The 26,716-nt window shown below is 35.9% G+C and overlaps 1 protein-coding gene across 3 annotated transcripts in view; it reads right to left on the bottom strand.

Moving 5' to 3' along the window:
* Hdac9 (histone deacetylase 9) overlaps positions 1-26,716 on the bottom strand; it is an 885,718-nt gene that overhangs the window by 139,901 nt on the left and 719,101 nt on the right. For all 3 annotated transcript variants that reach the window (XM_005377344.2, XM_013510571.1, XM_005377345.2), the window contains 2 exons: positions 24,329-24,448; positions 23,919-24,016 (listed from right to left, as the gene is read on the bottom strand). In XM_005377344.2, coding sequence (XP_005377401.1) covers positions 23,919-24,016; positions 24,329-24,448 — 218 coding nt within the window. The remainder of the gene's footprint in view (positions 1-23,918; positions 24,017-24,328; positions 24,449-26,716) is intronic.

Here is a 26,716-nt window from a genome sequence, read left to right as displayed (position 1 = left end):
CTCTTCTAAGAACAAAATATCCCAAAAGCTGGGAAGACAGCATATGATCTGTATGTGGCTAGTGTTGTGATAAAGAGGAATCACAATTCTTACATAAAAGGGATGTAGTCATTAGATCATCAAATATAGATTGATATCAACTATTAAAATTAGAAACATTATAAAATCAGAATATGTACTAGGAAGATTTAATCTAATCTTTTTTCTAGTTACTTACTGTAACTAAAGTGACTTTACCACTCTAGGAACCTTATTTCAAAATTGCAGTAATAATAACATTTGGTGATTACCATACATCAAATGCTATTTAGAGTACTTAATATAAATAAACTAATCCATTCCACAAATAATCCTGAAAAGTACTGCTATTAATTTGTCTCATTTTGCAGACTTGAAAAATTAAGGTGTCTGTGTTAACTGACTTGCCCAAGGTGACAAAGACAGTAATAAACATAAGACCTAAAGTCTGAAAATAGGTAGTTTGGCTCTTGAGCTCACTCTTAACATGTTAAGTAATTAGATAACCTGCTTTACAATATGGTAGTGAACTAGAAAATCGGTTTCCCAAATAGAAAGAGTTTCTGCCTGAGTTGATATTGCATTTGATTGTACTGTGCACTTTCTCCTGAAAAAATGTTAACAAAAATTAATTTGTTAAATCACTGTTATTTCCACAGATAAATGCATAGAGAGTTCTTTGATTCCTGTCATTTATATTATAAACTAATAAACTGAAATTAAGGAAAAATCCTAATTCATGAGTAGAAAATAAATTTCTTTTTCCTAATCCAAGTTCTGTATAAAAAAATAGAGACCGTATCCACGTATTTTCTAAAATCAGCCACATCCACATCTTTGGGACCTATTGCTATGCAAGTGGCCATGAGTACTGGGAGAGATAATCATGTACTGAAATCCCTCTGTTCTTCATAATGAGCAAGATATATCCTGATTTGTAGGCTATTTTAGAGATTGGATCTACCATTAAAAATCTAAGCAGTTACTCAGTTTCTTATGAGTTATGAGCCTTTAGCTTGAACCTATGCTGCACTTTCTCTCAGGACCAAAACATCAGGACCCTACACTAACAGCACCTTCTTTCAAAAATATGCATTTTAAGAGACCAGCAGGATTCAGCTCCCATTAAAAGCCCTGCTCCAAAGATACAACAAATGTTGGATCTGTTTGTAAAGCAAACATCAGTCCTGCTAATGCGGCCTGTGCTGAATTCTTCATGATTAGACATTCATCCCAGAGCAGATCCAAGGTCATTAGAGTGAAAAGCTTTAATGCTTACAATTATTGTGCCTTGCATGTTACTCTGCATGAATTCAAGGAAGACAACAGTGCAAAGGAGTAAAAGAAGAAATGTTTCCACTATACAGAGGTCTCTTGGTACCTTAGGCTGAGAAACAGAGACCACGTGGGTAGTAAAATCAGCTACTGTTAGGTTAGACAGCTTGACCTGGATTTGGCTAAGGATTCCCTCTCCCTCTTCTCTTTCCCTCCCTCTCTGCCTTCTGACCTGTGCAAGGGAAACATGAACTGATAGAACGGCAAGCAAAAAACTAAGGGGCTAGCAACCACAGCCTAATTAAATTTAACATATTAAGAAGTGGTGAAACCACAAGCAGCTGAAAAGGAGTGCTCAAGTTCAGCATGGTCACCATTTCTAAACACAGTGGGTGCCATGAGCCGGGAACAGAACCTGCAGAGGAAAGCAGCAAAGAATGCTCAAGATGAGAAGATGAAATACAAGGGTCTCTCACAAGGATAGGACAGAGCTACTGTCAATGGGCCAGGTTTTTAAAAAATGAAAACTAATAATATAGACAACTGTTTTCTCTAAATAGAGAAAGTCCACACTTCCATCAGGTTCACAGAGAATGAGCAATGTAATCAATTAGTCAAGCTTTCAACTCCCTTCTTCATAATGACACAATGTTGGCACAAGAAAGATCTTTAGGGAATGCATATTGAGAAAAATTTGCCTGTGTAATCTACCCTAAGTAAGTCCTGGGCTGGACATTGCACAACTTGTGGTTGAAACCAGGCTCTGCCAGTCATGGGTTATGGGATGTGGACCTGTCCTGTTACTTCTCCAGCTTTGGACACTCCTTTGTCAAATAGAGTGCAGAGATCGAAGGATCCCTTTCAGCTAATTATGAAATACCTCTAAACTCTAATGTCAATCACTGAGCCACCAACTGTGTTAGTTTTCCCATCATATTATAGAAGTAATTAACATCAGTGATATCAAAATGTTAAACAATAACAACACAAGGTTTGACCAATTGATAGAGATATTGACCATGCTGCCTCTTTTGGGGTTTTAAGTACACTGTCAAAACAAACAGATCGTATGTATAATTTTAGTGACTGATCAAATCTCATTTTCATAATTTAGAGCTATAAGTAAAAGTAATAGCATTTACTGTTTTTGTTTTTCCTTGCTGCCATGTATCCTTATTCCCACCTATTTATAAAACATCACCCCTGATGTGTTTTACTCCTCCATTAGCATTTTTATAATTTTCCCCAATTTTTATAATTTTCTCCAACTTTTATAATTTTCTTGAGTGTTCCTAAAAGCATTCAGTGCTTATTTTTGTACTCCGCCCTCATTTCCCTTTGTCTTTCATAGACATTTCTATATTTTACATTATCTCTCCACCGACCCGGCTTCTTTTTGTCTTTTCCAATTTTTATTTGTACATATTTGCAGTACAAAATGATCACATTCCCTGTGGGGAGCTGGTGCATGTGCACAACACATCTTAATTCTTTTGTTCTTTCCCCTTTCCTCCGCTCCTTTCCCCATCCCTCCATCTCTTGATGACCCAGCTTCTGATCCCCTTTCTGCACAAGTTATAATGCTCCAAGAGCATCACTGACTCATTTTCTGTGCTATAAGATACACCTTGTGGGGCTGGGGATTTAGCTCAGCGGCAAAGCGCCTGCCTGGCAAGCGCAAGGTCGTGAGTTCGGTTCCTGGTACCGGAGAAAAACAAAAAAACAAACAAACAAACAAACAAACAAAAAAAAAGATACACCTTGTGCTATAAGATACAGCTTTGGAACTCATTAAATAACCAATATTAACATCATCACACTCACCATCTGTAACATTAGCCTCATAAGAATACTGCTTCCTTAATATTCACATCCAAGATATCCCAAATAAAACCAATCTTTCAGCTACTAATATAGGACAGTGAGTAAATGTATCAACTAGCAGATAGAGTTAAAAATTTCTCAGGAATGTGCTGAAAATGTTTTGGCTTTTTATTTTCTTGTTTTGCATATTGACAGGTAGTTGCCTACTGATAGGCTCATCAAATACCCACAGCTACATCACATGAGGCAAATTTCTGGTGAAATCTACCCATATAGCAAGGTTATCCATTGCTGCCCTTAGGTTTTGTTTGTTTATAGTGAAAGGGATTGAACTCAGGGTCTCCTACAGTTGTGACCACTGAACTACATGTGCAGTCTAAAATGATTTTTAAAAGCATAAGTTTTATTATTTTACTTTCATAATCTTTTTTTTTTCTTTTGTACTGGGAATTGAACTCAGGATCTTATGCTTGCCAGGCAGGTGCTGTGCCACTGAGCTATATCCCTGACCCTACTTCAATAATCTTGACTTTAAAATGTCTTCTAAAAACAGATTACTGTTTAGGACTATTTCAATATGCTTCCACCTAGTAAACTTTTTCTTCCTTCCCTAAGTCTGGTTTTACTGTCAAAATTAGTTTTCTAAATTATAATTCAATCAGTGATTAATATATCCAGACATGAGAATTATTCCTTTATCCAATAGTTTTCATCAGATAGGCAATTTCTGAGAAAAAAATCAGGTCATTTAAAAAATCTATTCATTCAATAAATTTAATTTCTATAAATTTAATTACACAATCATGTTGTGTATGTAGAGACCAATGCATCCTATTACAATATAAGAGTTGAAAAGAATCCTTCCAATGCTTATAAGTGCTAGTAAAGTGACTTGCTCCATATTAGTAAAACGATAATAACACTAGAACTTAAGATCCTACATTATAATACTTTCTTAAAAGATAAAGATCATGTGTGTTTAATTCCAAATATAATAAGGAGGCATAGTATTAGATTTGTAAAGATGTTCTGAATATATTCTGTGAATCATGATTTAGACATTAAATTTTTAGAAGCCAGTCAAAAGAATATTCTAAATCACAAAATAAATTATTTTAGAATTGATAATCAGTGTCCAAACCTTTCATTACTGATCTTAAAGGCTGCTTAGAACTTTCAGAATTCATAAGAAAACCCAAAACTCATTTTTCCCTAATGGATTTAACCCTGCCCAGGGTCACCTGCAAATTTATTCTGCTATGTATTGAAGTCTTCCATTTGTTTCAATAAATATAATCATGCAAAAGTCCTGGCCATATTTGTTTAATATTTTTAAAGGAGACTAGGATGTCAAGGGTATTTTCTCTGTTTCATTTCATTAACATAAATCACTCTGGTTAAGATGAAACACCTTACACATGAACTGCATTAAAGCAACTCTCCCCCTTAGGAGGAAAGTTAGCTAGGCCAGTTCAGGGACTAGTCTCAGTCCAGATTTTGAACATGTCCACAAACAGGTACAGACTGTTCACAGCACAACCAACGGAAAGCTGCCTGCTCCCACGTAAACATCAGTTGCTCTCCCCAACCCATTTTGATCTGTTTTACACTGTTTGTGTTGACTTTATTTCTGCTTGATAGTTTCTGTTTATACATTATACATACACATATACTTATACACACACTTCATATTGGAGAGAAAAAATACCCTTTTCTTTGATCTTGGTATGTTTCCTCAGGTAAATATATCCCAGTTGAATTTTTATATCTAGACCATTAATGGTGAACCTTTCACAGCTTTCAGTGATAACAAAGAGTCTGCTGTGGTATCTGTGCCGTAGGTTCCCCAGCAACGATCTAGACCATTTTTGTCAATGCAATTTCTTTAAAGAATCTCTCTGCCTTGTAGCACTTCTCTGCTTCCTCTCACTACTTAATATAGCCATTGATTTCATCTAAGGCTCATTAGATGGCGTTTTGTACACTGTTTCCACTCCAGCTAATGATAATACAACATATTAGAGATACACGAACCAGAGCATATTTATCATAAGGTCAGTGAAGCTTACTTTTCAAAGTGTCTCTTTAACTTGCATCCTAAGTCCTTGTACTTATTTTCAAACTGTCCCTTTGTATTTCCATAATTGTATAAGACTGAGACCCACAAACCAGAATTAGCCCCTTTATAAAGTCAGGTTTCCTGGTGCTGGGCAAAATACTGGACACTTACATTTTAAAGGAGGAAAAATGTATTTGCCTCACAAATTCAAAGGATTCAGTCTATAACTGGCTGAACTCAGGCAGAAACAAGATGGCTGAAAGGCATAGCAGAGCAGCTGCTTACTTCATGGCATCCAGGAAACAGTGCAGAGTAATAATGGCAGAGTAGAAGGGGTGAGGGACCAGATAAAGACCCAAATATCACAACTCCATCACCCATTCAGGCACTCCCTGGACATCACCCATCCAGACACACCGTGGAGTGTGCTTCACTAATCCCCTAGGCATCTTGCAAGAGACTGAAGTTAACTATTAAGCTTAACCTCACACTCAACACTTTGCCAACATGACACCCAAGCTCATCTCCTTAAACTATACTTAATCTTCGAATAAATACAATAACAATTTAGTAATTCCACTTAACATGATATGACAATTTTGCACATAACCCAAAGCACATTAATCCATTCCCCGCAAATCTCAACAGACTGAGCACTGCTAAAAGTTCCAAGTTAAAGTCTTCTCTAAGACACAAGCCAAACTCTTCACTGTGAAACTATAAATATCAAAAACAAGTTATATAATCCCATAGTACAATTATGCAGAACAAACATTCTCATTCCAAAATGGAGGACTAGAAGGAGTGAAAGAAAATTAGACCAAGTAAGACTGAAACCCATCAGAACAAACATGAAGTCCTACATCTTTGTATCGAGCATCCAGGCATGATGTGCGTTCCAGAGGGCTTCAGCGCCCCCTACCCACCCATTGTCTCCCAGGTTGCAGCCCACAGCCTCTTTTGGGTGGCTCTTCTCCCTGCCTACAGGTTCTCTTGACAGATATTTCAACTTTGTAGAATCTCTGGGGTCTCCACTGCACCTCTGGCTTCATTCCCACAGCTTCACACACTGCCCTCTTAGAGGTTCCTTGCTTGGATTTCTAGGCTTTCCTTTAGATTTGTGTAGAAGCTTTCCTGAACCCACAATTCTTGCATTTTGCATACCTGAACAACCAGAATCATGTGGATGATGTCAAGGTCTGGCATCAGTTTGAGTAATAGCCAGAAGCCCTTGAAATATGTCTATAGTGGTCTGAGTGTGTTTAGATGGATGGAAACAATGAAATAAATCCTGGAGAACCATTGTGTAGGAAGCCCTTCTCAAACATGAGTTCTAGGGATTCTCTTCTCAAATGAAAGGTTTGCACTTTTATACCCTTGAGCCTGTAATAGTTTGGGTCTTGCTGAATTCTGAGATTCCCCTCAAAATATCTTTATCCTGGCCCATGTACAAAGTACTTGGTTTCTTGGCTCTAATCTCCTCAGCAACAACACTCTCTTGCTCCAAATTTTGTATGTGGTTCCTTCTGAGCCCAAATTAAAGATTTTTCAATTTTCAAAAATTTCTTCTCTTCTTTTCATCCCAAATTGTCATGATAAATCTGGCTAAAAGAAGCCAATATTACCTATTACACAGCCTGAATGCTGGGCAGCCTGGAAATATCCTCCATCAAATCATTTAATACATTGCCCTTACTCTCAGTCTCCCAAAAAGGTGCAGTACATGGGAAAGATAGAAACTTTCTGCCATAATGTATAACACACACAATTAAGTCTCCTTGTCCCCAACTGAAACCTTTGGAATGTGCCCTCATTGTCTGTGTTCCTATCAGCATTCTGATTTTCTAAAATGACCAAAATTCTCATCAAGCTCTACTTAGAGCATTTTGGGCTTCTCTAGCCTGCATCTCCAAAATGCCAAACTTTTCTGCAAACCAGTTCCAAAGGTTTCTGAGCCAAAGAGTCAGGTGTAGTCACATCATTGATGGCATTTCTAAGCACAAATTTTCTGTATTAGCTTTCTCATTGTAGGACACAATACCTGATCTCAGCAACTTTAAGGGACAGATTTACTTGGCTCAGGATTTTAGATGATTCAGTCCACAGTTGGGTGGTTCCAAAGCAAAAACATCATGGTAGAAGAGCATAGCTGCACAAAGCTGCTTAGTTCATTGTATGCGGGACACAGAGGAAGGGAATAGCACCAGAGAGCAAAGGGAAAGGGACAGAGATAGACCCCAAGCAGACTCCACACTACTCCCAGATACACTCTGGAGTGGGCTTTACTAGTCTCCTGGGTGGGTTCTAAGCTGATCAATTTGAAAATTAAGATTAATTTTCACAGTCCCTGATAGGAATAACAACATATCTATGACATTTCAAATCATTCTCCCTTTGATGATAGTTATGCCCAGGCTTCTGTGTCTGTCTTCAGAAGGTTGGGATACTCATAACACTTGGATTAGCATCTGTTTCCCTTACATGTTCTACTATATGTCAGTATCTCTTATGGTTGGTTCATACTATAATTGTCTGATACTATTTTACTTCCAATCGAGACTTTTGTATACTTCTGTATTTTCCTCCATAGCAGCAAACTCAAAACTAAGTACATAGTAGAAAGTCACTTACTCGTGAAGTAGCTTTTTGTATATTGATACTCAAAGAACAAAAGGCTTGATTATCAAGAAGCTACAGCAGGGATGTGCCATTTCTGCACCTCTCAGTAGCCATGTAAGAAAATGTCTACTTGGAGGACAAGCTTTTAATACATTCAATAATCATGGTATTCGCCCCACAAGCTCCTACCTGCCTTGGAGAAGGGAAGAAGTCATTACTGAGTGACTGGTTTTATTTTTTTTTTAAAGAAGAGAGAAAGTCTAATAACTCTCAGCACTCCAGAAATCCACTTTGAACTTATGTTTCCATAAAAGAAAGAAAATGGAAAATGGTTTACTTTCATAAGTATATTTTAAAAGACAAAACTATTTGCAGACACTGAATGTTAATAGTATTTTGAAAAGTTGATTGGATGAAGTAAAAAAAGTCTACACTAACCAACATTTCAGAAAAATTACATCATATAAATTTGGATCTTAAGCTTTCATGTGTGTCCTTTGAAAATTAAAAATGCCATTTCATGATAAGGCAAATAAAAGATGATAATTATTGAGAGACAACAGCACCACAGGAAGTACAGGGAGAGTTACTGCAGCCCAGATGCTCCTGCTGGAGATCTGGTGAGAGTAGAGAAGGCCACTGCTGGTGGACAAAAGGAATCACCAGTCACTTCTCACTGTATTTCCACATCCATACCTGCTTGCAGTGGTCAAATGTCAATTAAGTTTCAAGTTCCTGTGTTGAAATCCTGACTCCCATAGGGTTGGTATTATGAGGTGAAGTCTTTGGGAGATGGTTATATTATGATGTCAGAGCCCTCCAGAGTGGGATTAGTGCTATTATAAAAAAGATCCCAAACATCTGTCATGCCCCTTCTACCATGTGCAGAATTGACTGTAAGGCCTCAATTATGAACTAGAAAGTAGGTCCTCATGAGATACAAAATTTGACTTCTTACCTTCTAGAACCATGAAAAATTAATTTCTGTGGTTTATAAACTGCCCAGTTTGCATTTGTTTCATTATAGTATCATTAATAGACTGAGACAAGAATCCACCCAGTGTCCCATTTTTGAGTTCATGGCCAGAGCACATCCACACTTCTGCTCTCACCATGTCATTAACTTCCTATGTAATCTTGATAAGCCTCTTTTCCAATTCTTATGGATGTTTGGGAACAGATAAGATATTATAATACATCTAGAGCTTCTGTGCTTTCAGAAGATTACTAATTACTTTTTTAGGGTGTTGGGCACAAGAAAAATTCATTAATGGTCCACAGAAGGACACATTTTGTAGATTTTATTCCAGGGAAGAATTCTTCCCTCAACCATTATTTTGGGTAAAACATTGTCACAGTTTTACCTCTCCCAAAGGAAGAAATACAAAAGTTTGTGTTACATGACATTGTGCCTTCCAGTCATATTATGATTTCCCAGTCAAATCCTATTGTGGGAATAAGAATCAATATGGTCAAAGAAAGCCGCATTATTTCATGTCACTGAAAAGCAGTTATTTACCTTTTCCTTTTTTAACCTATAAAATACCATAAATGTCTATTTATCATAATGCTATTCATGACTTCTAAGTGCTTTAATATAAATAATGCTTTTACTTCCTTTTTTAATTTAAATAACTTAACCTATATTGATACCTTAAAGTCATCAGTTAATGCTTAAGTGTTTGACCAATTTTGCATACTTATATCTGGTAATCTGAGCAACTACTTTGAAGATAACAATATGTACTATAACAACCACTGTCAATTTCCTGTCATCTTGTTTTCAAATTCTGTATCATTTTTATTGTTTTTTGGTTTTTTGTTTTTTGTTTTCATTCTCTTTAAAATAAAAAAATTCACTGGTTGAGTACTTATATGTACAGTAAAATGAAACTGTTTTAAGCAAATGACTAAGGACTTTGCTGACTTATTGCTTTGATAGCTACAATATCTTTTGAATATGTGACAACCACAGCTGTGGTTTAACAAAGTTCAGAACGTCTGTATATCTAGAAATGAAATACTATATTATATTATCTTTGGAAACAAAATTATATTGCCACACTATGATATCCATAGGGTCCACTCCCAAAGCCACATTCTCTTCTTAAACCAAGAAAAGTTACACATTTTAACATTTACTGTTTTATTTCAGGGTGTGCTTTCTCATCATGGAGAGTATTCACATAACTGACACAATGTCTTTATTGATACAAAGACAAATAAACCATTCTTCATTGCTTTTGCTCAGCAAAACATCATTATGGATAATGAATAAGGTCTTAAAATTTGTAAGTCCACAAATGGGCTTATACATAAGACCAATTATATGTTCGGAGTGCAATTAGTTTCTAATTGTAAGACGTTAAAAAAAAAAAATCCACATTTTTAATGTGTCATATCTGATCTAAAGTACATTTGGGAGATATGTGTCTATATTTAAGCTGAAACAAAATATACACAGTTGACTATAAAATATCACCAATTTGCTATAATTTTGAATGGCAGTAACTTTACCCTAAGAAAATTCACAGGATGATTTAATGGTGATATCAAAGGAAACCTACCCTATTTTCCCTTTTTTCTTCACTTATTGATTTCATTTCTCCTTTCTTTCTTTGTCTTTATGATGGTATGCTATCCAAGAACTACTCAGATGCAACCAGTAGAAGATGCAGAGAACACTTGTAGAGTATGGGTCACTCAAGTGCTTATTTTATGCAATAATACAATATTATAATGGTATGTAACACATTGCATATATTTTTACTAGACTGAGAGATTTTTATGGGCATATTTATTTTACTTTTATATCATCATGTTTATTGATGTAAGGCTAAACTGTTTTAAATGCTCAGTAAATTTTCCATCTTTATGTCAGGACTTTTAGCTCTGTGTCCAGTGGAATATTAGCTTCAGTGGTACTCACAGGTATTTTGAGGAGGAATTTAGGGAAGCTACGAGTCTCACATTCAAATAATTTTAGGAAATAATTCATGAAATAATGTAGAGCTACTCTTGGAATTCTTAGTTTTTCATATGCTTTTACATATTATATTTCTTCAGGAAGAAACTTTTCACTCTCAAAATTTTTTTATTGTTGAAAAGCATTTATTATTTCCCTTATGTGTAATGTTTAGCAGAAAATAGTTTGGAAAATTCTGTTATCTAAAATTTAAGGTTGTTTGCTGTTGGAAATTTTTTGTAATAACTTACCCTACTTGTTTACGTAACAAAATATATGTCAACTGGGTGGGTGGTTTGAACAATAGAATTTTTATTTTCTGATGGACCTGGGAGCTAGAAATCTGAGGTCAGCAAGGCAGGATAGCTGGGTTCTGGCTATCTTATTGTGTGCTCCCATAGACTTTCTTTGATATAAGCACATTGTATACACAGGGAGAGAATGAGAGAGTACCCTCTAGTATAGTTTCTGATAAGGGCACTAATCCCACCTGTGCAGGGGCCTCACCCTCAGAACCTCATCTAACCCTAATTACCACCTAAAGGTCCTACCCTCCAAATATTATCGCAGTGGGGAGTAGGGACTCAACATAGGAATTTTGGTGGGAGACAAAGATTTCGTGTATAAGAGTACCTAATAGAAAGTTAGCTCATATTCCCAATAAACCAAGACTCTTCTTTCTTCTAGTATAAGCTGATACTGGGTGCAGCCATTACTGGCAAAAATATGTCAAGGGCCTCCTTAATTTCACTGAGAGGCTGGTAGTTATGGACTCAGTTTTGTCTTCCCAAGGCAGATCTCCTTGAGTTCTCAATATGATTACTTAGCCTCAGATACACAGTCCTAGAAGACAGCTAGTGTCCAGTCCATTCTGTGCACATGGACACTCGGAAAGAAGTAATGCGTGAATGATCGGCAGGATCATGAATGAAACTTGAACACACTAATTTCAAATTTACTTAAATAATTCCAAATTTCTTAGCTTTTTCTTTCATAAATCCAAGCCTGATGGTATCACTCACTATCTGAAGGTGATAAATAGAGAAGGAAATACGTCTAAAATGCTTATCCTTTGGTTTTCATCTGAGAGAGTTCAGGGTGGACAATTATGAATTCACTCATACATGTAGTCCAGCATGGCCAGTTGGATCTCAAGCGGGTTAGCAGTGGGCCTGGGAGGAGGAAATCCCTAGTGACTCCAAGCGGCTGGCCTCTAAGAGAGAGACTTCCTCATTTTTGTTTCTTGGTTTCAAACTGGAACACGAGCACTTCTGGGCAACCTCTGTGATAGACTATAGAAACTGGGATTTAATTTTGTGGGGTCTCCTAAGGGGTCTTTATTCCTTAGGGTGTCAGAACAACTCTCACACCACAGGAGGGTTCCTCGCTTATTTCCACCTCAAAGGGGCATTAGTAATAATCCTCCTTATTACAGAATCCAACCAGACCTTCTGGTGTGATGATTAATTGGGAGGTGTTCTCTCTTTTTCTTTTTTTTTCTTCCTTCCTTTTTTTTTTACTTTCTTTTCTTTTCATCCAATATATCACGGGTAATCATCTCAGCCCCGAAATATAAATGTTCTCTCTGAGAGAAAAAAAAAAGGCACAAACAAAAATGTTTTGAAAAGTAATCACTTGTTTAAAAAATGGAAATTGGGCTTCTGTGTTGTGAGGAATGTATGTGTATAACGGTGAAATTCAACACTGGTAAATGATCTGACTACCTCAAAGTGAAGTTTTTGCCTTCCTACAGTGGCCTTTAACCCTGCCCTTTCCTCCAATCTGAGAAGAGCTGATGTTGATGGAACATATAATGGCCTCTTTCCTGTGCAGTAAAGTCAGCAATAAAGCTTAGTAATTAAGGGTACCAGGGAGGCCCAGCCCAGCAGGCTAGTGGTGTGGCGAACACTTTTAGAACTTCAAACAATATCAAAGTCACTGAGAAACGGGCCTAGCTCAGTTCTGGTTTGAATTAAGCCTCACTTCCACACGCACTTTTCAAATCCAAGCTCAAACAAGAAAGCCAAGGCCTTCTGGATTTCATTAGAGCCAATTATCTTATCTGTTTCATCTCAGGCCTGACCCTAAGGCTGGCAAACAGCTATTCAGTGCATTTGTGTGGTTGTTTGAGAAAGCCTCCAGTCGGCCAATGGCCCGAGGACCTGCTAATTAAAACACCGTTGCCCCCCTGCCTCCAGTGATTAAATATTTTCAAGCTTTTGTAAATAATTTTTCCATTCTTTGCCTCAAGCCTCAAAGGTCCAATACATGCAGTAATTTATTTAGTTTGTCAGAGAATACTGCTGGAAATAGGGTCATAATGGAACCTTTGGAAACTTTTATACGTCTTCGTACTTCTGAAAGTGACAGTTTATAAACCAGCCAAATGTGTATACTGTTTCTGATGTAATTATGCCCTAATGGCCTTTCTTCTTTTGAAGTGATACAGTGTATAGCAGGCTTACATTTTGTCAATAATCATATTTCCTCCAACATCCACATGATCTCTAGAGTCGGAATTTAATGAGATAGTTTAAGTCCTAGAAATTGTATCAAGGTCTCTGGCCTTGAAGTCTCTTGCCTGGGGCCCGTTCACAAAGACTAACTTGGGACGAGGAAGACCAAGGAACTCAGCTTGCGCTCCATGACCAGGTTCGACAAGAGAACGCTGAATCTTTTTCCAGAATCAGATTCTGAGAACTCAGTGATATGGTGATGCCACTTCAGAAAAGAAAACATTCAGGATGAGACTTACGGAGTTTAAAATGCTTCCAAAACCTGGTTTGTATGCAGAACGATCTTAGCTATGACAGTTTTCTCACAGTGGATTGTGTGGGGAGGGAGGACTGGAATGACTTCCTGTGCAGTCAAGGCTACACGCTGATGCAGGCACAGGTTTGGTAAACAACCTGCGAGCCCACAAGGCTTCCCTGCCTCCCAGACTCCTTGGGCTCCTCGGCCATGTGTGAACCAAAGCATGTGTGACTGCAAACACCCCGAACAAAACACAGAGGGATGAACACACGCAGCCAGGGCTCCTCCCGCCAGCCCCGGGCACAGCCATGCGCACTCACGGCTCTCCCAGCCAGTCCGGCCATGTTTTATTGGAGGAAAATAAAAACCCAGAGTTTTGTTTGTTGTTGTTGTTGCTCTTTTTGAAGTACGACAAGAAAAAAAATGTCGGCAGGCTCATTAGTTGGACCCCGTGTGCACTAACACACCTATGAAAAAGGACTGCGGGACCAAACAGGTCTGCTTCTGTTGTTTTTAAAATGACACTTTGGTCTTATCCTGAATAATAGGCTTTTAATAAAAACATCTACCAAAGGCAAACAATTAAACAATACATAAAGCACCAGGGGGCAACGTCGTGTTTTGGTTACAGTCTGGAGCCATTCCAAAGGAGAGCATGTGGGTATTTTACAAGGAACAATACACTTCTCCAAAGATATTACATAAATTTTGAATTGGACCATGTAAGCCCTTCTAACTTGGCAAGGGATTTTACACTGTACCTTGACAATGGGACGATTTCTTTACCTTCTCAATTTTTCTAAAGGATATTAGATGTTCCAAATCTTACATATCTCTGCTGTTTCAAAAGGACAAAATAATAGTGTGCTAACTTCTTAAAAAATTAGCACTAGCAAATTAACAGATGAGTGATCCTCCTTCCATATTAATGAAATAGTTTTCTTTTGGATTCTATATGTAACTGTTTGACTTTTATAAATCGGCACACCTTCAAAAACTTAAACTAATGGAATAAGTTGGTAAACTTTAGGTGGACTTGAGTCCTAGGAATAGTTTAGAATTTATAAATTTCAACTTTAGTGAATACGACATACACCATATTTTATTATTTCTGCACCTGCCTTTTTCTCTTGCTGTGAACCTTATATATTTATCAGAGAGTAAGGCATCATTGAATAATTTTTTTAATGATAGTTTCATTTCAGAAACCCTAGACATAAACGGAATTAAAGTGCTACAAACTTGTGTAACAGAAAGGACTTCAGTATGTGAAAGAAAAGCAGAGGCCCAGTGGGTAAACCTAACATTCAAAGGATGATTCCTGAAACTGAACGTACAGAAGGATAAGAGACCAAGCTCTCTCATGGGTTATAAAATTGTTAAATTATAAATGTATGCCTGTTTTACTCTTCTTCTAGGTTTTGAATAAAATCCTCTTCATCTCTTTGCATTTGGCTACTATTACATTAATTCTTGGACTCTTCTTGCAGTGGGATGTACTGGGAATTGAACTCAAGACCTTGTGTTTGCCAGGCAGGTGCTGTGACATTGAGCTATGCCCTCAGCCCTACTATTACATTGAAAATACCCATTTATTTCTAAAACTCAGTCCATTTCAGTAACTCCACTACTGACTTAAATTCAAGATGTTATGAACCAAATAAGAATATGCATCCCAGGTAAAATAATATTTTGTTTCCAAGTGCAAAGATACGGCTCTTTAATTGGAAAGATAATACATAAATATTATTTCTTGATGGTTTTTTCTACAGATCTTTTAGAATGCAAAACTATCTTCAAATTTGCAGAAATAATAGATTTAAATTTCTGCCTACCTGAAAGTTAACTCAGTTATCCATTTTCAATATTGTAATACATGAACTGTAGTGGCAGGAAGTTACTTTGCTTTCTTTCCCGCTAGAGCTATGCAGTTCATGGGTCCACTGCCCTCCATATGGCTTTACAATTGCTTTTCAGAATAGGAGATGTTTAGACAACCAATACCCAGTGCTGGAGTTCCCGCAAGAAAGATGCGCAGATTCGTAACAGATACAAGGAGAACCCCTCACCCTTCTAGATAAGTGCCAGAGGAGTTTAAATGCCCGCATAAATGAGAACAGATGTTGATTTATAAGTTTGATCTACGTGACATCAAATCACTGAGATGAAATATGGAAAACTGAGTCTACCATCCAGATGTTTGATATCAGGCAAAGATCTATACTCCCCTCTGAAGGTCTTGCCCACCAGAAAACTGTGAACTTCAGTCCTGCACCTCAGAATTAATATCTGAACAGATTTTCAGTTGAACAGAATGTTTTAGAAGATTCCTCCATCTGGGAAAGGCAGTAAGTAAATTCTCACTAGTAAACCATGGATATTTATCTAGTTCTCAAGAAAGCAACTACAAATTTATATTTATGGTACATTAAAATATATTTTGCATAAATTTATCATTTTAATAAATCTAGTTATGGTAAACTTTAGGTTTAAAGTCATGGAAAGAAAGGTGAATCATTCAGTTAAAAAAAAAAAATTCCAAGATCCCAAAACTGAAATTTGGTTAGAAGACAAGTGACTTTTATTTGGGCCAGAGCTTTATCTTACTAGTAAAGGAAGAAGAATCTTCAAATATTCATACTCTAAACAATCAAAAAGTTGAGTCTATAATTTCTTCATTGTATTTATCTTTCATTCCAGTGATTTCATAAGTAATTATGCAACAATTACATCATTACAAGATTAGATGACTGAAGTTGGTGAATTGATCTGAGATATCTGACCGTCTAAAAGATCTACTATTGCTGGCCTATGAGTCTTCACAATAATTTTCACAGATTTCATTTCCTGATATCTCAGAATATCACACATATATCATGAGGATTTTGTGTAAGGCAAGAGTTTTATAATTCAGTATTTCAAGTTGAAAATAAAGACAAATCATTTATAGACATAAATTATCTTCTTTCTTGGAAAGAACTTCTAGAGAAAAAGGTAACTAAATGTTTTTTTTTTTTGACTAATTCTTGCTATTCGAAAAATCATTTCATTGCTATACAAATTCCTTGAACTTTTTGGCTTTATTGCTGTTCTAAGAAGAAAAAAATCAGTTTAAAATTTTTTTACAGTTGATCTTACTTCTTAAAATAGTAATAAAAATAAACTGTAGCATTTGAACTATTTTAAATAGTTCAATGCTGTATATATAATTCATCTTTCAAAACTTCAGGCACTTCAAGATACTTCCTAGGCTTTTCACCTGAACTCTGTAATGTCTAATAATATCATATCTCTTTGATGCTCAGCTCCAAAATCAAGTTTGCAAGTTTCCTGAGGAAGACAGGTGTGCATAAGATCAATTTACTTTCAGGGTCAAAGAGCAGAAATTCTAAGGGTATCTAGAGACACACACCTATAGAAATTGTAATTTTTTGATGAAAATTGGTACAATATGTTGCACAGATGAGAGAGGAAAAATATTCTTAAATTATGTTTATTCCTAAAGCTAAAGAGAAGATAGAGCTGACAGCTTTCTAAAATTTATTCCTATGGATATTTTTCCTTGTGACCTGTTTGATCAAACTTCTTGAAAAATCTCAACATACAAAATCTAAAGAATAGAATATGCACAGTGAATAAAATTGTGGTTCATATCACACACATAAATTCATATGTATTGCTTTTACTGAAATAAAATATTAATAGATGAAATTCACTACTGCTTTGTTCCCAACATTGATTGACAAGTTCAGGTTTGAAGGCCACATCTTATTTATTAGCCAAATCTTTCAAAAAGAGAAAATGTGGGCTTGATTTGTAAGCTATGATAAATGGTCTGGGAAAGATGGTAGTAGGGTCAATTTGATATGTACAGTATTTCATATTGGCAAATTGTTTCAAGAAATTCTACCCTGTTTCCCAAAATGTCTTGGGCATCCTTGGGAAAGTACATACTATCATGAGTATAATATATTTGCTTGTCACTAACAATTGTGAATCTAATGCAAGACTGGGAATCATCGACCACAGCTCTGATAGACAAAATAAGATCCCAAATCATTTGACAATATTGAGCATGATATTTAGGTGACAACAAATCATTCTTTATTTCAGAATGGGACCTAAAAGTACATTTGTTGCTCTATGTTCTATTAAAATTTCATTTGGTACTTCTGAAGTTTAATTACATTCCTTTTGTGAAAAATCTAGATGCATGCATAAGCAGAAAATATTCCTTTTAACCAAGATAGAAAACTGTATTTACCATTGTAAATAGTTTGAAAATCAAAAGGAAAGCTGATACAGGGGTTTAATTTTATAGGCTTCCTACAATGCCAAATGAAGAAAAGGCACAAGAAGTGGCTTAAGATATTATGTGCTACAAAGGTTGTGAAGATCTAGGAGGTGTTTTTCAATTTTAAAACAATGTCAACAGTTTCAATCTCCAAACCAAATACAGGATAGGTTAAGCCACATTTGCAAAGAATTTCTCACCATACTATTGGTTTGTCACCTTCCACTCTTGACAGAAGAACTATAGTTTATAGTTCAGGCCCAAGGAAACTGTCTCGTGAGTAACACTTGTTGCCAGCATTTCAGTGACAACCATTTACCAGCTATGTGACATCCGGAAATCTACTGGTGTGCAAACCCTTCATAGCCTCATCTGGGAAATAAGAACACATATCTAAAGAATATTCCAAGACTTTTAAAAATAAGAACCTAGTAAAACATTTAATTCTCAATGAATGTTCTATATTACTGCTGTTTTCATCATTATATTGTTATTTTTCCAATGGTGTTATTGTTCATTCACATAACATGAGATTGTATCAAATTAAAACAGAAATTACAGTAACTATAAAATTGTATTTATTTAGTTTTCACCCAAAAAAAGAGAGTCTAAGAATTTACGATGGCTCCATTTTATTCCTTAGATAGAAGTGAACAACCATTTTTCAGTAATGAAAACATATAGGAGTTAAAATTATTGAGACTAATGATGATACATTCGATAAAAATAACAACGGAAGGAATTGTGCTTATTTATGTGCCCTATCCCAAATTATCCATCATCATTGCACAACTCTGAGGAGATTTTAGGCTGATCATTGACTGGCTTCTGAGGACCATTTTCTCCATCAATATAACAATAAAAATCCTATCCTATTCTATTTTACACTTGAATGCACATATTTAAGCTTTACCACAAGCAGAAGAAGAATCACAGAAAGCTGTAACTTCTGTTTTAAAAATCCTGTGTCAGGAACGGAATCAATAGGAGCACTGATAAATAACAAAAAGAGATGATTTCCAGTCACAGTACTGTATTAACAAGTTTCAAATTTGCTTGTGTAAATAGGTATGAACCAAAGACAGGAGAAGAAAATATAGGTGGACTATACAGGAAAATACAGGTGGCTATTCTTATGTACTTAAGGGGTTCATTTGCTTTAACTATGTGACAGAAGCACTACCCTTCTAAAAATTCTAGTTGGTTATTTAGTCAAAGCAATTTAGCAAAGCCTTAGCTTATGAGAACACCACATTTTTCAAAAAAAAAGGAGTTACTTTATAAGTCAGTTAAAGAAAAGATAGTCTACAATAACAACGACATTGTTGACTAAATAGTTCCTGGATTAGACAACTGTTTCAAAGAGGTCTTTTTTCAGGTAGGCCACCAACAATCTTAGTGAAATACAATCATTGTGGGTCAGTTTTTCACTGATATGAACTTCTATGAGCACCTGATATTTACAGATCCCTTTAACCTTTGGAAATCTTCACCACTGATAAACACTAATTAAAATTGCTGCAGATTAAAACACATTACCTTGGAAAGAGGATTTCTTAAAATTAGAGCTTGATTCTAGTTAAGGAACTGGATCAACAACCCTATGACACTTTTGTAGTTGGCCCTTAATGTATGCCAAATATGTCATTTATTATTTCATCAAATAAATGAATTTAAGGGACTAATACAGTCCTCTCTCAGTCCCTTTTACAAAATAGGGTGGTATTTGCAAACTATTCACATCCTCATGTATACTTTAAATCACTCCTATTTTACTTATACGGTGTAAATAAGAAAACAGTTGTCACATTGTCAAGAGTAAAATGTATATGCTCAGCAGAGATTCAATTATTTGAGTATTTCACATCCACAGTTATATGATTCTATGGATTTGGAACCCATGGATACAGAGGGCATCTGACTGTACTTTCATGAAATTAAATGTCTATACAGGGATTATTATTCATTCACTCACTCATTCATTTATGCACTAAAATAAGTACAGTTTTAAGGACTAGTACTATCTTACTGCTACATTAAAAATTGCTACTCTAAAAAATACTTGGAGATGTTTTCCTGATTAAATTTAACAAAAAGCAGGATATACATATTGTCCTTTGCCCACTATAAGACAAGACCAATGGCCTTTCACAAAGAATCAGTAAACATTATAAAACCATGTATTTCTTCTGCCTCTTTTCAGTCATTTTCATTTATTTTGTTTGTTTTTCTTCTGGTACCGGGAACCAAACTCACGACCTTGCGCTTGCCAGGCAGGCGCTTTGCCGCTGAGCTAAATTCCCAGCCCCTCAGTAAACATTTATAAGCTGCTTAAAGATTTAGTTATTAGATAGAATGATGTGTGCCACACCCAGAGTGGGATGATGAAGAATTTAGAGCTGTTGGAATGACCTTTTAAAATGATAGGGACAGCGATTGCTTAGCAGACATCCAGCAAAATATTTAGTGCATGAAGAGCAGTCACTTGATATTTTTATAGTCATATGAATGAATGTTCAAAGTTCTTTGCAAATCATTCTCCTTGAGGAGCCTGATGGTGTGGTGTAGCTTCTTAAGACTTCTCCTAGATGGACTTAATATCAGAGCCTTTCTGTGCTCCTAATGTGGGCAGTCTCATCTCTCTTCTCTGACTCGTTCAAACAGTGTTATTGAATAGCTCCTCTAGGTCATCTTGCACACTAAGCATTTGTGAGTTATCGCTGGAGAAGGTGGGAGTACAAATGTCTTATATTTTGGTAAAGCTCATTGTAATTTCTCACTCTTTACTATTTTAAATCAAGAATAGCAGAAAAATAGTGCGGTGTGACAGAAAGAGCAGAGTTTAGAGCCATACACCGAGTTCAGATCACGGCTCTTCCAATTAGCAGTTCTGTGACCTACACCATGCTCTCAAGAATTAGCCAGCATGTCTATAAAATTTCCAATCTGGATTTGACATGTAAGATCTCAAAAAAAATAGCCATAATTATTTTACAAAATGGTTACCTTGGAAACAAATCTTAATTGAACATAAAAGATACTTGATATTTTTAATTTAAAATTCTTATGAAAAATATGAAGCACGTCCTTCAATTACTTCAGGGATGAACGATTACTGCTTGGGACAAATAACAAGTCACTGGAAATAATTTAGATATTCTATTGTATATTTAATTATCTTTAAATCTCACAGTGAAGATTAAAATGTTGGACTGTCTACAATTTTCAGTGGCCAGGAAGCAAAGAGAGAGAAGAAACGGCTGAGGCCCCACTATGGCCCTCAATGGCACTTTCCCAATGACCAGCCCAGTTTTCACTAGGCCCCGCCTCCTAAAGGTTTCACCACTTCCCAAAGATGCCATGGGCACGTGGCAAAGTCTCTTAACACATGAGCCCATGGGGTCACTTCTAAATGATAGCAATATGCTTATGCGATAATACTACACCAAAAATTGTGAGTCTTCCAGTTAATTATATTTTGTCCCAAAGTTTACAAAGGAACACAGATGGTGATGATAGACAGACAGACTGAGACGGGCAAAAGATTTTATGAAGTGTGATCCATTTTCCTTCATCAATCTCACCCCCTGCCCTTGAGGCAACAAAGAAAGATTATTCCATGACTCTGCTTTTCATAGTCTCTTCTCTCTGCAGCCTATGAATTCTCCTCAGCCCAATTCCCTTTCTTTCCTTAAAGAATTCCACTCATACATAAGAGCACAGGTTGAATAAGACTTGATGAAGCCTTGCCTGAAACTCTTCAGGAAAATTTAATCATTCTATTCTTCCTGTCTAAGCATTTCTGTTCTCTAAAACAGTATCATTTCAATTACAATCTCTGAAAGCAAGGATAGTTCTGAATTCTAAGTTCTCATCACAGTGCCTGGTAATATAATTTGTGCTCAGTGAATGATTTTTGACTTTCTTGAGCTATCCTTAACAAATTCACATATATATCTAGGCATAAACTTTAAATATCAGACATGATATCATTTAACATTAATAAGGATGATTATAGTTTAAATTTGGTGCTAAAATAACTACAACCATTAAAAAGTCACAGTTTTAAATGTCTGCCTAACTACATAATGTCACATCTCTTATTAATCTCAGGTAATGTTAATGGTCCTGGAAATTTTATGAAAAGTCAGCTAATATAAATGGTTCACATTCCAGGCAAAGAAAGAATGATATTCTGGAGAATGCTTAGCCACTTTAAGGAATCTTTTATTCACTTATCATTTCAATCACAAAATAATAATGTGCACTTAATATCTACGTTCACATTACTTAATGATAATGGTTGCATTCAAGGATTTCTTTAGAAAACCAATCTCATAAACCATTCCCTTTAAGATATGAAAATAAACACATACAAGATATAAATCGTCCTTCATTGCTTTGCATACATGATTCATTTTATATAAAGTTTATATCACAAAGACTTTTTTAATAACAAAAAAATCAAAGAACTCTGCACTGCAGATCAATGGATATAATAGTATGCTGTAGTGAAACTGAGAAATTAATGTGTTTCATGAAAATTTCCAGGTTAAATTGAGAAGTAGACAAATTTGTATGTCATGTAATATTAAAATACATTATCCTGTTTAAAGTTCCTCTAGGATATTGATGGCATTTTGATAATATTTTAAATTACACTGCTAATTAGAGCAAAATACTTCATACAGAGCCCAGGTTTATAAAAAATAATCATCATAGATATCTCCAAACTATACATCTGGAGTGTGGAAGAATTCCTTTGTATCCCAAATACCAAGCCAAACATATTTACTATAAGTGTATTTTAAATAGTCTTTTTCTGTCACTTTTACTAGACTTCTTTCCTAAGGACTAAAGATCTTCAACTGAAAAACTGAAGTATGCATGACACACAGGACAGCAGAAACTCACCGAAATCTATCATTAAATTTAATTAACATTTATTAAGCCAATGCTCCCATTATTTTCCTTAAGTTTCAAATATATTAACAGGATTTTGTCCTTGGGAATTTAAAATGGTACATTTGAAAACTATGAATACCTGTCAAGTTTTTTTCCATACAGTTGTTTGTTTTTGCTTTCCACTACATAAAACATTCAAGAAATTATGCAATATTAACAGGTTAAAATCTCTACATCTTGCAAATGAAGCACATATTGACACAATCTGGTATTTCTCCTGAAAACAAAGAGCTAATAACTGAATTTCTTTCTTTTTAATTCCCAGGAAGAAAAGTCCCATTCTAAATTTCATCTTTTTAAAAAATCTATTAATTTATCATGTTTCTTATTTTAATTAATGTTTAACATTTCTTGCTTAGAAAAAATGCATCAGAATGCAGTATGGATGGATACATTCCATTTATTCAAAAAGAAACTGAAAGCCAACAATTAGTTAATTCTCTAATGTGAGAAGAAATGCATACAAAAGTCACTGACTGATTCCACCATGCATTGAGACAGCCTAGACCAAAGTTCTTAAAGTGAGCCTGCTCCTCAGAGGTAAGAATTCTAACCACTTGCCAGGTGAGGTAGCGCATGCCTGTAATCCCAGGACTCAGGAGGCTGAGGCAGGAGGATTGTTGTGAGTTTGAGATCAGCCTGGGCTACAAAGTGAGCTCAAGACCAGCCTGAAATGCATAGCAAGACTCTGCCTCAAACAGACAAATAAATAAATAAATAAAAAGAGAACTCCAACTACTTGCTATAGAAGAAAGGTATTCTGTGATCCAAAAGTTTGAGAAATGACTGTTCAACATGTTAAATATGTAGGGAAGGGCTCCTCAGAATATTTAATATGCTAATATCTGTTGTAAATTACATCATACATTAAAATAGGCAGAATTTTCCAGACGGAACTATTTCATAATAAATTCTTTTTCTTTTCCTTCCATTTGAGTGAAGGAAAGGGGAGAATGTCTGGGCCATTTACCAACTATATATCCACAGGTCTCAATATACCTTTTTTATTATTCATATTCTTACATGGATTTCTAGCAATACTTTGCCTTAGTTAGAAATTTGTATTTCTCTTTCACAACTGGTGCTATTTCCGTGGACATCTGTGTTTTCTAATTTACCATTTTTGAAGAGAAACAAGTACCAACCTGAAAGCTTCGAGGTACTCAACATCTCCCATAGGGGGATCAAGGCCACCAGTCCAGGCAATATTTATATTATATCCTTCTCCAAGGCCCGTTCCAACCTGAGAAGAGAAAGACATGCCACAGTGGGTCGAGAAGAGGGCGAAGGAAGAAAGTAAGAAACGGTGAAAGTGAGTGTATGGAAGCTCTTGAAATAAACATCAAACACTGCATCAAATCAGCCCAGCCTTGCCTGACAACCAGGGCTCTGGGTTATGCACTTGTTCTGCACTGGCTCTTGGTCCTATGGGACAATTCAGTAATCTCATGTAATTTAAAACACCAGCAAAGGACAAGAAAATTAGGGGTAATCATGCAATGCAATTACCTGAAAGATACAAATAAAAGTGGGGCTCTAAAGAAATAAACCGAACCTCATTTGGGGCTCCGCTGCCAGGGAAAAAGTTCCCTTCATCATAGCGATGGAGTGAAATGTACAGGATGCTGGGGTCAGCATAAAAGGCCTGCTGTGTACCGTTTCCATGGTGAACATCCTACAGGCAAAAGAAAACAGATGACAGATACAGTCAAGTCTTACTTTGTGTAGAGACAACCTTTCTGCTTTCTGCATGCCTGTCTGTCTACCCCACCCTCCTGCTCGCTTTCTGTCCTCTCACTCTGTCCTCCTTTTTCTTTCCCTCATTCAGCCTGCTTCCACACCACCCCCTTTACTTCCTGAACTTCCAGGCAAATTACCCTTTAATGCACTCATTTTTTAAACTGGCTTCTAAAAATCAGGAAACCACAGCGAGCATGCCCTGGAGACTCCAGATGAGCAGTCATTGAGAAAGCCCAGTCCTTTGGTACAATTAGATATTTATACACCGGCTCTTTGTACTCTTTGCTTCAGTGATGGAATCTCGCATCCTGTTTTATGGAGGAATTTTATGACTTATTAACTGCCAACAGTTCATAACCCCTCAGGCTTAATTAACTAGCCTCATTGGCCTCTGCAAAAAGACTAATGTTTAAACTACAAACTAGTATTTTGCAGAAGGATCTATGGCTTACAGAGCATTTTCACAATTCTTGACAGAGCACTAAACATAAGTGTATGCTCGTATTTGCCAAGTCCCACCATTAAGGTCAAAGGCTTTTGCAACCAGCTGAATAAATTGGCTTTCTTGAAGCATTCAATTCAGTTAGCAATCCCTGAGCAGTTAGGGTCACTTCAAAAGAGATGCCAGATGCAAAAAGGACTTCATACTTCATTTTAGTAAAATTGTGATGGCAAGAGAAGACCCAGGAGCATGAGCTCATTAGCTCTGAACTCATTTGGGCCAGGGCGGAAAGATGGCATGGCGATTTACACAATCTTGTCCGATCCACCTAATTTTAATATACATCATGACTCCTTTCTCAGCTTCCTTCCTACTTTCTGCCTTTCCCCACCCCACTCTGCCTTCACATCCTCAAAAAAGCCTATTTGCTTAAAATCTACAGTTCTTAGGATATTCCTATGTGACAATGATTGAAAATTTGAAAATTCTTTTTAATTGATTTATAATTCTTATTAACTGATTTATAATTAATGTGTCAGAACTGATGTATGCAATAGGAAAAATAAAATGAATAGCAAATTTCTTTACTAAAATACCTCAGGTGTAAAGGACATAAGTTAATATGCTTAGTTTCTTCTAAACTAAAAGGGACTACTCTTTAAAATTAATAATCTATATATTTGTACTCAGTAGAATATTATTACTGCACAGTTAATTCATACTGTATATCATTTCTAATTCTGTTATAATTTTTAAAAATTTTCACTATGTAATTATATTGTACTTTATTTAGAATCAGCTCTTCTCAAAGCTGATTCTTAAATTTTTAAATCAAGCACTGTATTAAGTACTTTGCATGAATTATTTAATAATTATGTGTGTTATATGGAGTTATTCCCACCAAAAGATTAAAAACAAACCTTGAAGCTTAGACAGTTTCTGTAATTTAATAAGACTACAGAAAGGATAGATCTTAAAATAGGGTCTTGAATCCATTTTCTACTCCAGATGACAAATTCTACACTGTTAACTTAAATTTATACCCATTATCTCTTTGATCCTCTCAGTGAATTTGTGTGATACAGTCACTGGGCATTATTTCTCCATATTGAGGTTTTTATGATTGTTCCTACTTCAACTCCCAGCCCCGAACTCCTCTGCTAGACAGATCAAACCCTCCTTTTAATGAGTTCTAAAAACCTTCCCTGGGCTTGCCATCCATGGTGTAGATATAAATAATCCTCACTCCGTTTTGTACGGTACAGATACCCAAAATTAATTAAGGAATCATAATGTTGGGGCAGACATAAATCATCTCAGAAACTGTTCCAGCTAAAGACATACATGTTAGATAAAAATATTAACTTACTGAAAAATATATTAGTTTTTGACTTCTGAGTAGTTAAAGGAAAGAGACAGCAAGATTATTTTCCTTTACATAAACAAAAATGAAACAATATATGTCTCAATGCCTTGCTTGCTACTGGTTATCTAGAGAATGGGGGAAAAAAGAAAAAAAAATTTCAAAAGAGAAGAAATGTCTCCATTTTCACTAAAGTAATACTCAGAGTTGTAAGACAAATTCTGCCCTGGGCATAAATCCATGCACAGTTAAAAAAATCAGAAAAATATTACCTTGATTGTTCTTGTTTCTCTAGAGACATTGGAAAGGCTTATTTTAAAAGATCAAATAAAAGATAAAAAATTTTTTCAGGTATAAAATCATTTGTTCTTGAAAAATGTGTTGGGTGCGGATTAGTG

The sequence above is a fragment of the Chinchilla lanigera genome, unplaced genomic scaffold, assembly GCF_000276665.1.
Source record: "Chinchilla lanigera isolate Chin_1 unplaced genomic scaffold, ChiLan1.0 scaffold00009, whole genome shotgun sequence".
Classification (NCBI taxonomy): Eukaryota; Metazoa; Chordata; class Mammalia; order Rodentia; family Chinchillidae; genus Chinchilla; species Chinchilla lanigera.
The sequence above is the reverse complement of the archived record's forward strand: the minus strand, read 5'-3'. Positions and strand labels throughout refer to the sequence as shown.